Source organism: Saimiri boliviensis, chromosome 17 (genome assembly GCF_048565385.1).
Source record: "Saimiri boliviensis isolate mSaiBol1 chromosome 17, mSaiBol1.pri, whole genome shotgun sequence".
NCBI lineage: Eukaryota > Metazoa > Chordata > Mammalia > Primates > Cebidae > Saimiri > Saimiri boliviensis.
The window spans coordinates 21,340,792-21,355,781 of record NC_133465.1 but is presented as its reverse complement, the minus strand read 5'-3'; the positions used below and the strand labels follow the sequence as shown (position 1 = coordinate 21,355,781).

At 57.4% G+C, this 14,990-nt stretch overlaps 1 protein-coding gene across 1 annotated transcript; it reads right to left on the bottom strand.

Moving 5' to 3' along the window:
- Nucleotides 1-331: 331 nt before the first annotated feature.
- Nucleotides 332-14,979, bottom strand: TRARG1 (trafficking regulator of GLUT4 (SLC2A4) 1). Its single transcript, XM_010339961.3, has 3 exons — nucleotides 14,231-14,979; nucleotides 5,226-5,358; nucleotides 332-3,772 (listed from the first exon to the last, which is right to left on the bottom strand). The coding sequence occupies exons 1-3, from the start codon at nucleotides 14,615-14,617 to the stop codon at nucleotides 3,759-3,761; spliced, it is 534 nt and encodes a 177-aa protein (XP_010338263.2). The 5' UTR covers nucleotides 14,618-14,979; the 3' UTR covers nucleotides 332-3,758.
- Between the last annotated feature and the right edge of the window lie 11 nt (nucleotides 14,980-14,990).

Genomic DNA, 14,990 nt, shown 5'->3' with positions numbered 1-14,990 from the left:
TTTTTAAATTTTCTGGGAGACAGTCTCACCACGTTTCAGGCTGGTCTCGAACTCTAGCCTGTCCCTGGGATCTGTGCAGAAAGGACTGCAGGAGTTGAGACTGGCTTCACCCCTTGCTTTATAGTTGGAGAAACTGCGTCCGGAGTGGACAGGTGACTTGCTCAGGGGAACACCTCACGTTGGCCACGGAGCCCCAGGGTGCCAGGTTCCGCTGCCAGGTTCCCGCTGCCCAGCCTCAGCCTGGCCCTGGGGCCGCGGGCAGAGTGGGCCGCTTGTGCTCTCACTGTTCGGAACCCCCTCGACCCCAGCAGCACAAACACACAGGCCGAGGTGAGCGTGCATGCTCAGGTTTATTCCTTTCCATGCGGTGTCACTGGTGTAGGTGGCGGAGGGCGTGTTGGGGGGAGTTCTTGCTCCTCCCTGTGGGACCCGGGGAGTGGCTGGGTTGGTGCCTTAGGCTGGGCCACTGGTTCTTCCAGGTGGTGGCTGGACTCACGGTGCAGCTGGGACACCGGGGCCACTGTCCCCTCCAGCCTCCATGCAGCGTGGGGCAGGGGCTGCGGGGACCCTCCCTCCCGGTCCCTTGGTGTCCAGAATGGCTTTCTCCTCCTGCTCTGTGATCTGCGGGCCTCCGCTGCCTCCACACACCTGGGGGGCTTCTGAGCTCTGTCCCTGGCGCCCTAGGAAACTCTGTCACCCTCGCCGGCGTGGAAGCATGTTCTGGCTCTGCCCCTTCCTGGGGCGTCTGCAATGGCCTCCCGAAGCAGGGCCTGTGGCTGCCCTGGGTTCTCAGTGTGAATGATCACGCACCTGTGTGCGTGTGTGTGTAAGAGAGAGAAGGTCTGTGTGTGTGTGAAGGTCTGTGTGTGTGTAACAGAGAAGGTCTGCGTGTGTGAGAAGGTCTGCATGTGTATGTGAGATTGTGTGTGTGCATGTGTATGTGTATGTGAGGTGCGTGTGAAGGTCTGTGTGTGTACACGTGTATGTGTGTGTGTGAGAAGGTCATGTGTGTGTGTAAGAGGCCTGTGTGTGTGGTCTGCATGTGTGTGTGTGAAGGTCTGTGTGTGTGTACACATGTGTGTGTGAGAAGGTCCTGTGTGTGTGTAAGAGAGGTCTGCATGTGTGAGAAGGTATGTGTGTGTGAGAAGGTCTCTGTGTGTGTGAGAAGGTCTGTGTGTGTGTGTGTGTGTGTGTGAAGGTCTGTGTGCGTGTAAGAAGGTCTGCATGTGTGAGGTCTGTGTGTACATGTGTATGTGTGTGTGAGAAGGTTGTGTGTGTAAGAGGTCTGTGTGTGTATGTGTGAGAAGGTCTGTGTGTGTGCACGCACGTGTGAGGTCTCTGTGTGAGAAAGTCTGTGTGTGTGTGTGTGAGAAGGTCTGTGTGTGTGTGTGAAGGTCTGTGTGTGTGTGTGAGGTCTGTGTGTGTGAGAAGGTCTGTGTGTGTGTGTGTGAAGGTTTGTGTGTGTGTGTGTGTGAGAAGGTCTGTGTGTGTATGTGTGTGTATGTGTGATGGAGTGCTCAGTGGAGCCTCTGTGTGTGTGTGTGAGAGGGAAGGTCTGTGTGTGCATGTGTACGTGTGTGTGTGTGTGTGTGTGTGTGATGGAGTGCTCAGCGAAGCCTGTGTGTGTGTGCGTGTGAGAAGGTCTGGGCATGTGCTTGCTCCAAGGGCACCTAGAGTCCTTCTGGTATCATGATCCCCCGTGACAGTCCCTCAGCCCTTGGTTCGTTTGTCTCCTCCCCTGAGTGGCTGAGGCCGCGGACCCCGGGGCCTGTCGGGAAACCACCCTCTCATCACCCTCCTTCCAGAGCTGAGGCCACTTCCACCCACCTCAGGTCTCCCCATGTGACATGACTTCTGGGGTGGCACAAACGCTCTGTGCTCCCTCCTCCAAGTAGGGGTATCTATTTCAGCCTCCAAGATCCGGCAAAGAAAACCCAACCCATCCCTACTGTATGACCAGGAGAGGTTGGGGTTTATTCCCCAGGTGGGGGACTGATGTAGGAACACCAGCCTCAGAGGACCAGCCCAGCACCCCCTGAACCCAGCACCCCCAAGCCCTGCAGCCCTGAACCCTGCACCCCCACCGTCTGTTGTCACATGGGCTCTGTCTGGAAGGCTCAGAGCTCCAGCTGTGCGCAGACCCAGGGTCCTCCCTGTAGACAGAACCTCTGTACTGACCTGCTCTTCCCTCCCTGGGCCTCCGAGGAGGGTGGGGGGATGAACCAGGGCCCTGGAGAGGAGGCAGGAGGGTCCTGATGGGGCGCAGAGGATGCTGACTCCCAACAGCCTTGGGCCAGTCTGGCTGTGGCTGGGAACCCTTCCCAGAAGGCAGTGACCGGCTGAGGTGGGGCCTCCCAGGGCAGGAGAGCACCCTGTCCGGGGCCTGGGAGGGGCAGCCCGGAGGGAAGGCGGGGGCAGGAGAGGTCTCTGAGGCTGGAGCCTGGGCCAGGGAGAAGGAAGTCTATGGAAAATCATGGGTCTGGAGCCAGGGAGGAGGCCGGGACCCTGCTTGGCTCCTTTTGGGGCTGCATTAGGTCCTAGGACACAGAGGCCGTGGCGTCCAGGCCCCAGGCTCTGCGTGTGAGTATGTTCCCAAACCTGCTCCCCCAACTCCTGTGCAGACTGGGCCTTCAGCCAAGCCCTTCACTTTGTCTCATGACTGTTGAGAAACAACAGACCCCATGAAAACGCTCTGGCTCACACCCTTGCAGGTGGCACAAACGCCCCTGACAGCCTGAGATCCCCTGGAAGTCCCCCCAGGGGTGGCCCCAAAACCTCCTCTAGGATGGTCAGGGGCCCAGGGCCAAGCGCAGAGCACAGAGCATAGGGCTGGGATGGACGTCTGAGCCCCCCCGAGCCACACCACCCGGGGCCGCGAGCTGCATCCCAGACCACTGAGGAGGCCACGGCAGGACCAGCGCGCAGACCTTGGCCCTCCCCGCCGCTGACCTTGGCCAGGTCAGGTCCCAGGAGCTCTGGTCGGTGCCTTGGGCCACAGCACGAGGAGGAGGAGGAGCAGATGGGCTTTTCCTGGGAGACATCCTGAGACCAGGGTCCTCGAGAGGCGCTCCCAACGCTGAAACGTCTGGGAGGAGGGGTGTGGGTCACGCTGCCCCTGACCCTGTCCTGTCTTCACCAACAGTGGAGGAAGAAGCAAGGCGGCTGCCTCCTTCCAGGGAGTGGCACGGCCCAGGTGCCTGCCGGGGTCAGGCCTATGCCAGCCCAGCTCCGCCCTTGCCCACCCGGGACCCAGGCTGGGATCACAGCGTGCGTGTGGCAGGAAGTGTGCCAAACGGTCCGTTCTGTCCCCACCTGAGGAAAATGCAAAGGATGAGTCCGCACGTCTGTGCTCTGGGTCCACAGACTGAGGCGGGGGTGGGGGGACTCTGCGGCTTCTCTCCCTGCCGGCGTGTCTCGGGTGGGTCGCTGGGTTTTTTCCTCGTCCTGGCAGTTTTCGTGGTTTGTAGAGTCCAGGAAGTTTTGGGAATGAGAAATGAGCCAGGGCGCTGGGGTTGACGTCCCAGGATGTGTGGGTGACAGTAGACCACCGAGTGGCCCGCAGGCCTTCCGACCCCAGGCCTCCCCTCGGTGTGGGCCGACAGTGGGCGACCGTGGAGTTTCCCGCTGAGTTTGTGCTTCTGGAGCGTGGGGACAGGCAGATGCTGGGCGGTCACCCCTGCCCTCCCGTGGTGTGGGGGGCGTGGGTCAGAGCTCTCCCGGTGGCCAGGGGCTTCTGCGAGTCCAGCTCCCTTCTCCGTTCATTTCCTCTGAACTGTAGGGAAAAATTACCGCAGAACAGCGCTCAGAACGCGGGCTCTCATGTCCCGGTTGGAGGGCTTGGGTTTCTGGTTCCCAGTGGGAAAGTCACAGGGAAGGCACAGGACCGGGGCCCTTTTCAGTTTGGGGTTCTTGGAGGAACTGAACTCCTGCCAATGAGAGGACTGTGGCCTTGGTGACCGGTCCAGAGGTGGCATGCAACCCTAACGGAGCCAGTCCCAACCAGCCCTGGGACATCTGCCGTAGAACTGTGGACACAGCTTTCCCTGCTTAGCTCCGGGACCTTAAAAGGTGTGCGGCTCTGGCCAGGCGCGGTGGCTCACGCCTGAAATCCCAGCACTTTGGGAGGCCGAGGCAGGTGGGTTACCAGGTCAGGAGATCGAGACCATCCTGGCCAACATGGTGAAACCCCGTCTCTACTGAAAATACAAAAATTAGCTGGGCATGGTGGCGCGTGCCTGTGGTCCCAGCTACTTGGGAGGCTGAGGCAGGAGAATTGCTTGAACCCAGGAGGCAGAGGCTGCAGTGAGCTGAGACTGCACCACTGCACTCCAGCCTGGCGACAAAGCAAGATTCTGTCTCAAGAAAATAATAATAATAATAAGGGCTGGGCATGGTGGTTCACACCTGTAATCCCAGCACTTTGGGAGGCTGAGGTGGGTGGGTCACCAGGTCAGGAGTTTGAGACCAGCTTGACCAACATGGTGAAATCCCGTTTCTACTAAAAATACAAAAATTAGTTGGTTGGGTGTGGTGGCGGGTGCCTGTAATCCCAGCTACTTGGGAGGCTGAGGCAGGAGAATCACTCACTTGAACCCAGGAGGTGGAGGCTGCAGTGAGCCGAGATTGGGCCATTTCACTCCAGCCTGGGCAATAAGAGTGCAACTGTGTCTCAAAAAAAATAAAATGGTTCCCCTGCTTGGAGGACCTCACCCGGCTGCCTGCGGGTGCTCATAGGAGGGTCACTTTCTGCGTCCCAGCATATGCACTGCTTTCTGGTGTACCCCAGTGGCTGCGCAGGGATGCCTGTGTTTACAAAGCACAGTCACATCCGTTATCTCAGGTGCTGCTCACAAAGCCTGTGCTGGAGGCTCAGCGCTGTGTGGGATATGTGATATGTGGGACCCCAGGCTCAGCTATCGGGACACCCGCCTGGCCCCAGGGCCATCAGAGTGGAGGCTGAAGCTCCTGGCCTGTGACTCAGAGGTTGTGCTCTTCCCACACCTGATTCGCTCTCCAGGCAGAAGACAAGTCCACTGCTCATCCCCACTCCACTGGTCCCTGTTGGGAACTGGGTCCCTTTTTCTGGAGTTCAAAGACAAGGCCGTGACCCCACCGTCCCTTCTTCCCTGAACGAACCACCTCTGCCCCCCCAGGCTGGGTATGCCCTTGTGCGGTCCTCATGCCAGGTGAGTTGGCTCCCTCCGTCCCATGGAGCTGGGTCTCACCTGCGAAGTTGACGGTCACAGCCGCAATGATGATGATGATGCCCATGATGATGAGGGTGATGCTGAGCATTCGGGCCAGGCGGCCCAGCCTCCGGGCACCGTCCGTGTCCCCCTGCTGCAGGCTACTCCGAGACTGCGGAGAGAGCAGGGAGAGGACTCAGGAAGGCTGTGTGTCCGCTGTGCGGGGCTCGGCAGGTGGCCCTGGGGCAGCCGGAGCCTGGGTCCCGGACACACCCTGTGCCCATGGCAACCCACACTCTGGGGGAGAGAAAGAGGGCTCCCCCTGGAGAAGTGGCCTGGGCCTCTTGTGCGGACCCCTGACCACACCTGTCCCTCACCGGCTGGGGACAGCCAGGAGCAGAACCCAGCAAAGCCTGGCACTTCTCAGGGTGGTGATGGCGGGGCGGTGGTGGTAGGTGGCAGGGTAGAGGCCGCTGGCCTGAGAGGGTGAACCAGGTCCAGGCCCCTCCAGACCCCAGCGCAAAGCTCCGCTCTGCAGCTGCATGGGGGTCCCAAGACAGTCCCTGAGGCTCCTCCTGCAGCCTGACACAGCTGCCTCCTGTCCTCTGTGGGCATTCCCCACCCCTGACCCTGCCACAGAAAAGACATTGTGGGCCAGGTGTGGTGGCTCACGCCTATAATCCCAGCACTTTGAGAGGCCAAGGTGGGTGGACCATGAGGTCAGGAGTTTGAGAACAGCCTGGCCAACATGGTAAACCCCCATCTCTATTAAAAATACAAAAATTAGCTGGGCGTGATGGTGCGTGCCTGTAATTCCAACTACTTGGGAGGCTGAGGCAGGAGAATCGCTTGAATGTGGGACGTGGAGGTTGCAGTGAGCCGAGATCACATCACTGCACTCCAGCCTGGGTGACAGAGCAAGATTCCGTCTCAAAAAAAAAGAAGACATTGTCTTCACAGCCTCCATTTCCCACCCATGTCCTTGTTGAATCAAGTTGCTTCTGGGATCACGCAGAGCAGAAACATGAAACACTTTGAGGCTGTCCCGTGAGACCAGGACTCGGGGGGAGCCACGTGTGGCCTCACAGGGGCCTGATTTGATGTATCACTCCTCCTCAGTGAGCTGGGTTCTTCCTGAACCTAGTTAAGATGAATGAGGTGGGAGTCGGAGAGTTCAGGGACAAAGAGGAGCCCTAGGAGGGTCCTGGGGTGACTCGGAGAGAGGTGGGGCCAAGCCTCTTTGGGTGTCTTGTGTCCCTGTGCCCCAGAACAGGCACAAGTAGGAGTCCTCTAATGGTGTGGCTGATTTCAGGGCCTCAGGGAAGTCACTTGGTTATTTTATTTTCTGATTATTTGAGGATCCTGAGTTCAACATGAAAATGCAGTTAAGTATGATGAAAATGATGACAATGCGCTGACTTCATGCCAGGCAGCCTGCTAGGGACTATACCTACATTACCTCATTCAGCCTCAGAATCACCCTGGGAGGTTGGCAACGCAGTCCCCGTCCCTGAGGAGGCAGCTGAGCTTCAGAGGCATGCCCCTGCCTCTCTGTGTTCTTCTGTGTAGTGCCCTCTTGGGGTCCTGTTCTCTTCACCGCTCAGAATTCTAACCAGCCTCCACCCAGCCCCGCGCTTCCATTCCAAGCCCCTTCTGGGACAGCATGACAGTGTGACGGCAAACTCAACCCCTGTGTTCTCTTGTGCTCCTCCTCCCACTTGATCAAGCCTGAGCTCCTCCCTCTCCGTGACGACTCCTCTGCCCTCCGTGATGGAGCAGGAGTGCCATTATCTTGGACAAATGCCACTGGTCTAAGTTCCCCTTGATTAAAAAACCAACTAAATCCAGCCCCAAAACATCAGCCTAATGGCTAATGTCAGCATAACCACAAACATTCCAACCCCAAGATGAATCCCTCTCCAACCAGAAAGATGCTAACCCTGAAACCAGAGACATTCCAACCTGCAATCAACTTTCCCTTACACAGAAATATTCTGAACCTATGTTAAGCCCCCTGCTTCCAAAACCCTTAAATATCTTTAGTCTGTAAGAGAGAATGCTCCTGACCAAAATCCGCCAGAAGCCCATCTCAGATTTGTTCTCTGAAATAAATCTGTCTTTGAGTGTTGAGCTGCTTTTCATGTTTATTTCCTCTTTCTTTTTCTTTTTCTTTTTCTTTTTGAGACGGAGTTTTGCTCTTGTTACACAGGCTGGAGTGCAATGGCGCGATCTTGGCTCACCGCAAGCTCCGCCTCCTGGGTTCAGGCAATTCTCCTGCCTCAGCCTCCTGAGTAGCTGGGATTACAGGCACGTGCCACCATGCCCAGCTAATTTTGTGTATTTTTAGTAGAGATGGGGTTTCACCATGTTGACCAGGATGGTCTCGATCTCTTGACCTCGTGATCCACCAGCCTCAGCCTCCCAAAGTGCTGGGATTACAGGCTTGAGCCACTGCGCCCGGCCTTTTTTTTTTTTTTTTTTTTTTTTTTTTTTGAGACAGAGTCTTGCTCTGTCGCCCAGGCTGGAGGGCAGTAGTGCAATCTCAGTTCACTGCAACCTCCACCTCCCAGGTTCAAATGATTCTCCTGCCTCAGCCTCCCGAGTAGCTGGGACTACAGGCACATGCCACCATGCCTGGCTACTTTTTGTATTTTTATTAGAGACAGTGTTTTACCATGTTGTCCAGGATGGTCTCGATCTCCTGACTTTGTGATCTGCCCACCTCAGCCTCCCAAAGTGCTGGGATTACAGGCCTGAGCCACCGTGCCCGGCCTCTTTCCTCTTTAACTTTTGCACTCCACCCTTCGAGTGAGTTTCCCCTCCCGGTCAATCCCATTGCCCCTCTCCTCTCCAACTTCCTCTCACATGCCCTAGTTCCAAGCACCAATTCTCACCTGAGCTGAGGCAACAACCTCTCGAAGATCCCCCCAGCACCAATCTCTGTTCTTCTTTATGCTTTCCCCATGCCACTGATTCACACTGTCTATATTTATACCAGGTCCAGGATACAGTGGCATGGAGGGGCATCCCAGTTCCTGTCCTCACAGAACTTCCAGCCCACTGGCTTCAGTTATGATGACTTGAAGAAAGGTAAAAACGCAACTGTGGGTAGCATGACAAAGAAGAGGCACCTGATGAGCGGGGAGCCTGAGGGAAGACCTCTGGGAGGAAGGACATTTGAGTCGAGATGGGAAGGATGGGCAAGAGATTGTTTGTTTTGAAAGGAAGAAGGAGTATCCCAGGGAGAGAGGACAGCCACGTGCAAAGGCACTGCATGGCAAATGTGTAGGTGTTCAAAAAACAATTGTCATCTGGGGGTGGTGGCTCACGCCTGTAATCCCAGCACTTTGGGAGGCTGAGGTGGGCGAATCAGGTGAGGTGGGAGGTCAGGAGTTCGAGACCAGCCTGACCAACGTGGTGAAACCCCATCTCTACTACAAATACAAAAATTAGTCAGGCGTGGTGGCAGGTGCCTGTAATCCCAGCTACTCAGGAGGCTGAGGCAGAATTGTTTAGACCTGGGATGCGGAGGTTGCAGTGAGCTCAGATTGTGCCACTGCACTCCAGCCTGGCCAAAAAGGGCAAAACTACGTCCAGGCGCAGTGGCTCATGACTGTAATCCCAGCACTTTGGGAGGCTGAGGCAGGTGGATCACTTGAGGTCAGGAGTTCAAGACCAGCCTGGCCAACAAGGTGAAATCCTGCCTCTACTAAAAACACAAAAATTAGCTGGGCATGGTGGTAGGCACCTGTAATCCCAGCTACTCTGGAGGCTGAGCCAGGAGAATTGCTTGAACCCGGGAGACAGAGGTTGTGGTGAGCCAAGATCATGCCCCTGCTTCACTCCAGCCTGGGCAAACAGAGCAAGACTCCATCTCAAAAAAAAAAAAAAAAAAAAAAAAAATAGTGAAACTTCATCTCAAAAGAAATCCATGAGATCTCGTGAGAACTCACTATCATGAGAACAGCGGCATGAGGGTAACTGGCCCCATGATTCAGTTATCGCCACTGGGTCCCTCCCATGACATGTGGGGGTTATGGGAGCTACAATTCAAGATGAGATGTGGGTGGGGACACAGCCAAACCATGTCACCTTCCTAATGTTCCCATGAGGCAGGGATTGTGATTAGCCCATTTTACAGATGGAGAGATGGGGCAGAGCGTGGAACATGATGTGGGCGTGGTACAAGAAGCTACCAGGGAGGTGACAAGGCCAGACCAAGAAAGGCCCTGGCCAGGTGCAGTGGCTCTCGCCTGTAATCTCAGCAGTTTGAGAGGCCAAGGTGGGCAGACACCCACAGGACAATCCCAACACCCCACAGGACAATCACGCCCCACAGGCTGATCCCAACACCCACAGGACAATCCCAACAACCACAAGACAATCCCAACACCCCACAGGACAATCCCTACACCCCACAGGACAATCCCAACACCCCACAGGACAATCCCAACACCCCACAGGAGGATCACACCCCACAGGACAATCCCAACACCCACAGGACAATCCCAACACCCCACAGGCTGATCCCAACACCCACAGGACAATCCCAACACCCACAGGTCTATCCCAATACCCCACAGGTCTATCCCAATACCCCACATCCATGGTCTCCAGCCTCAGCAGAGGCCTCGGGCCATTGACCTGTGTGTCCCTGGGCACTTCCCCTCCCCGCTGCCACCAGGCCCCTATTTCTCAGCAAATGACCTTGGTCCCACATCCCTGGAGGATGGAGGCCATGCAGCATGAGCCAGCCCCGTCCCTCTGAGCAGGTCCACATGTCCCTGCCCGCTCGGCCTCTCAGGCTCCCAGGGGCGGGGAGGGGGCTCTTTCTTCCTGGGCTTTGCCTCCCATCTCTCCACTGCTTCAGGGACCTCAGCCGTCAATCATCTGTCTCTCTCCATTTTGCCGAGGCCCCTGCATTCCCGGTTACCGGGGACCTGCGCGTGGCCAAGCCAGTGGACGCTTCCACACTTACTGAACCTGGCCTCCCTTCCTCAGACTCCCTCCTTCCCGGAGTCTCTCCCTCTTTCCTAGATTTCCTTCCAGCTCCTGGAATCGCTCTTCCAAACACTTTTCTGTCCACTCCCCTCAGCCCACCCCCTAGATGTTAGAGGCCTTTACACCTCTCTAAGGTGGCTTCAGTATTTATTTTTTTTATTTTTTTGAGATGGAATCTCACTCTGTCACCCAGGCTGGAATGCAATAGCATGACCTCAGCTCACTGCAGCCTCTGCTTCCTGGGTCGAAGAGATTCTCCTGCCTCAGCCTCTCTAGTAACTGGTATTACAGGACCTGCCACCATGCCTGGCTAATTTTTTTTGTATGTTTAGTAAAGGCAGGGTTTCACCATGTTGGCTAGGTTGGTCTTGAACACTTGACCTCAAGTGATCCGCCAGCCTTGACCTCCTGAAGTGCTGGAATTACAGGTGTGAGCCACCTTGCCCAGCCAAAATGTAAATTCCTAGAGTGAGATCCCTGCCGCCTCCGTCCCCCATCACCCCCTCCCAGCTCTGCCATGTTAGTCAGACCTTCTACTCCGATCCTCTGCTTCCCAGAAGCCAACACAGCGCCTGGTGCATGAAAGAAGCGCATTCATTCACGGGGACCTGACCGTCCTCCACCTGCTTCATAAGAGAGACGCATTCATTCACGGAGCCTGACAGTCCTCCACCACTTCGTTCCCTCAGCACAAGCCCCTTGCCATTCAAGTCGACTGAATGAATGAATGGTCAGTGCAACAACTCTCAGAGGGTTCCAGAAGCCCGCCCTGGCCCTGGCCCTGGTCTGGGTCCAGGCCTCTTCACCTCTGGCCTGCATTCCTACCAAGGTGACCTCTCCTGAGCGCGAGCCTCATCCCCTCCAGCCCCTCCTCTCACCCCGACCCAGACGGATCCGGCAAAATGGAAATCCAACCACACTCCTCTCGGCTGCAAAGCCTACAACTTGCTGCTGGTACAGCGGGGGTGATGCTTGAAGGCGTTATGCAAAGTGAGCGGGGCAGTGACACAGGCCTCATCCCGTATCATTCCACTCATCACGCCATGCGCGGAACGGGCAGAGCTACAGAAACAGAAAGGAGACTGCCGTGAGGGGTCGGGGGTGGAGGGTGACGGGTGAACGGTGCAGGGTTCGTTTCCTTTCTTTTCCTTTTTAAAGATGGACTCTTGCTCTGTCACCCAGAGTGGCTGGATCTTGGCTCACTGCCACCGCCACCTCCCGGGTTCAAGCGATTCTCCTGCCTCCGCCTCCCAAGTAGCTGGGATTGCAAGTGCACAGCACCACGCCCGGCTAATCTCTTTGTATTTTCAGTAGAGACCGGGTTTCTCCATGTTGGCCAGGCTGGTCTCGAGCTTCTGACTTCAGGTGATCCTCCCACCTTGGCCTCCCAAAGTGCTGACAGGCTTGAGCCACCGTGCCCGGCCGGGGTACAGGGTTTCTTTTGGAGATGAGGCAAGTGTTCAAAATGGACTGCGGCTGTGGCTGCACCTGTGTGTGGATATGCTAAAAACCACTGCAGTTTAGATCGGTGCCTTGAGGGGTATGCAAGTTCTGTCTCAAGAAAGCCGTTTCCAGAAACCTGCGATGGCTTCCCATCTTCCCCCGGGGAGACTCCCAGCTGCTCCTCACGTACCATTACCACGCAAGCCCCCACGCCCTGCTGGTGTTGCTCTGAGCACTGGACGTGGCCTGTCCCATCTCACCTCCTCCTGGCTCTCGAGCAGGCGTTACATGATGGCCATTCTGCAGACAGGAATGCCGAGGAGGAGGGCCGTGAATGACTTTCCCGGGGCCACCTAATCACCTCGTGGGTATATCTGACAGGGACACTTCTGCAGTATGTCATAAGAATCTGTTTAAGAGCCCCTCCCCGCTGCCCAGAGGCTCCAGGAATTGGTGATGGTGTCTGGCCAGCACTCTATTCCTTGTGCCCAAACCAGTGTTCATCAGACCTGACTCAAAAACCGTAAAAGGGGCCAGGTGCGGTGGCTCACGCTTGTAATCCCAGCACTTTGGGAGGGGAGGCGGGCGGATCACCTGAGGTCAAGAGTTGGAGACCAGCCTGGCCAACACAGTGAAACCCTGTCTCTTCTCAAAACACAAAAATTTGCTGGGCATGCTGGCAGGTGCCTGTAGTCCCAGCTACTCGTGAGGCTGAGGCAGGAGAATTGCCTGAAACCAGGAGAAGGAGGCTGCAGTGAGCCGAGATCGCGCTGTTGCACTCCAGCCTGGGCGGCAGAGCAAGACTCCATCTCAAAAAGGAAAAAAAAAAAAAAAAAAAAAAAAGGCTGGGTACGGTGGCTCATGCCTGTAATCCCAACACTTTGGGAGGCTGAGGAGGGTGTATCACAAGGTCAGGAATTCGAGACCAGCCTGGCCAATATGGCCAAACCACGTCTCTACTAAAAATACAAAACTTAGCCAGGCATGGTGGCGGGCACCTGTAATCCCAGCTACTCAGGAAGCTGAGGCAGGAGAATCACTTGAACCTGGGAGGCGGAGTTTGCAGGGAGCCAAGATTCTGCCATTGCACTCCAGCCTGGGAGACAGAGTGAGACTCCGTCTCAAAACAAAACAAAAAGCCTGAAAGAATGTGGCAAGGCACTGGGTGGGTTCTGTGGTCTCAGAGTCCTGGGCTTGGCCTCCTGTGGACAAAGACAGGTTCCACGCAGCCTCTGCCCCTGCTGCCCACCAGGAGGTGGTTTCAGCAGCTGTTTTCTCCCGAGCCCTTGGGGGGCTTTCCTCCCCAAATCTGGTCCCCTCCTGGGACCCTTCCCTGTAACTGAGACATGGGCCCTGCCCAGAGCCACTGCTGCGCCCCTGGGTCTTGGCTCTACCCGCATGCGGTCCCTGGGAACAGCAGGGATCACGGAGAACTGCCCCAAAGCTTCCCGAGCCCAGGCCCATCCTTCAGGTTGGGGAAAGCTTCCGTGGAGGGAGACTGGGCCTCACTGAAGCAGACGACAGAGGTATGCGTTTGAGGAGAGAGGAGCTTTCTCAGAGGACCGCTCCTGGGGGCCCACTGCCCATGGCTCTCCAGGAAGCTGCTCCCGGCTGGGCTGACGCCCACCTCCCTCGCCGTCCTCTGGCCCCGACCAGCCTGGGCCAGTGCTTTCGTCCCCACGGCCGCCCCTGCCCTCACTCTGAAAGCGTCGCCTGCCCTGCTCTCTCCCCCCACCTTTTGTAACTCTCTCTTCCTGGACTTCAAAAGTCCCTTGCCAATATCTGCTGACACATTCTATGGAATCCTTTATAAGTAGCTGTACCCAGATGGCTTGGACTGGACACAATCTAAGACAGTTCACTCAAAACCCTGTAGATGTAAAAACGTGGCACATGCCCCTTCCTGGGCGAGGCGGGCTGTGCCCTCTGATGCTTACGTTTCACTTGTGACCCAGACCTGCCCTGCTCTGAAGACGGAGGCTGAAATCAGCGCAGCTGCAGAGCTGCAGAGGGCTCTGGGGGACTCCACCCTCGGGAGGAGCAGCCTGCGCGCTATCCCCTCCTCGTGCTCCCTCAGGCTCCCTGGGGAGCCTGGCCCTGAGCTCTTAGTGCCCTGCAGGGAAGACGCTGCCGCTCTTGGAAACCAGAGCTGAGAGAGGCTAGGAGCGCCCAGGTGCCCTGGAGGACAGGTTCCTGGGAACACAGGGCCCTGGGACCCCCGTCAGGTGGCAGCCCCTGCTGAGACAGCCCCACTCAGGGCTGACTATGGGGCAGCCCCTCCCTCCAAACGTAGCACACCCCGCAGCCTGGCAGTCTCTCTGCCCTGTGGGACTTAACACCAGCAGCTCCTGAGTGCCCTCCCTGAGCCACAGGCACAGTCGAGCAGTGATGCCCAGAAGCAGAGATGAGAGAATAGAGCAGACGCCTTCCCGGCCCCGGGGCCCCTCCCAAGGGGAAGGGAGGCCAGCGAGAAAAGGGGTGTCCCTCAAGCCCCCACACCCATCTCTCCTCCACACCCCAGGCATTGTGTGTGGGGCCTGCCTGGGGGACATGCCGCCCCCTGGGCCCAGCCCCACCCTGGAGGGAAGAGCAGCACTTACCATGATGGAAAAGATGAGGGGGATGAGGTTGAGGGGCCAGACGGGGCAGAAGCAGGCAGCGACGGCCAGGATGAGGTAATCTCGGGGGGCTCCCCGGTCTTGGACATAGGAGGTGGTGGCGATGGAGGAGGCCCTTCTGGAGCTGGCCCGGGAGGGGGACCGAGGCAGTGGGGCCTCCAGCTGCCCCTCAGAGATGGCCTTGAAGGGCAGGCCGTGGTCATTCCGCTCCAGATCCAGAGGCACCGAGAGGGAGCTGGACAGACTCAGGGTCTTGCCATCCTTGTTCTCTGCCCTGGTGAGGAGTTTCTCCATCTCCGGCAGGTCCAGGGATGAGGTGGAGCCCGGCTCCTGTGCAGAGGGAAACTGAGGCTGCCCCAGGTCAGCCATGGGTGCCTGGCCTTGCGCTGCTGCTGCTGCTGCAGCTCCAGGCGGAGACACAGGGCTCTGGAGGGACCTCAGCGCACCATTCCCCAGCCCAGACTCTGGGCCCTCCGCGTCAGGGCAGAGGCGTCCCCCGAGGGCCGGCGGGCCGGCTGCGTGCTGGAAGGCTTGGGCTGGGCTTCTTGAGGCCAGCTGAGTTCAGAGGCTGGGGCCTGCCCGCTGCCCTGCGGAGCTCCCAGGAAGACACTGGAGCCTCCAGCTCCGTTCAAGTGTGAGGCCAACTTTGCTGGCACTGCTGAGAGCACAGATGGGCAGGGAAGCAAAGAAAGCTCCGAGAGCAGGGAGGAGCATGCGCCTCTTCCCAGGGAGGCTCAGGCTA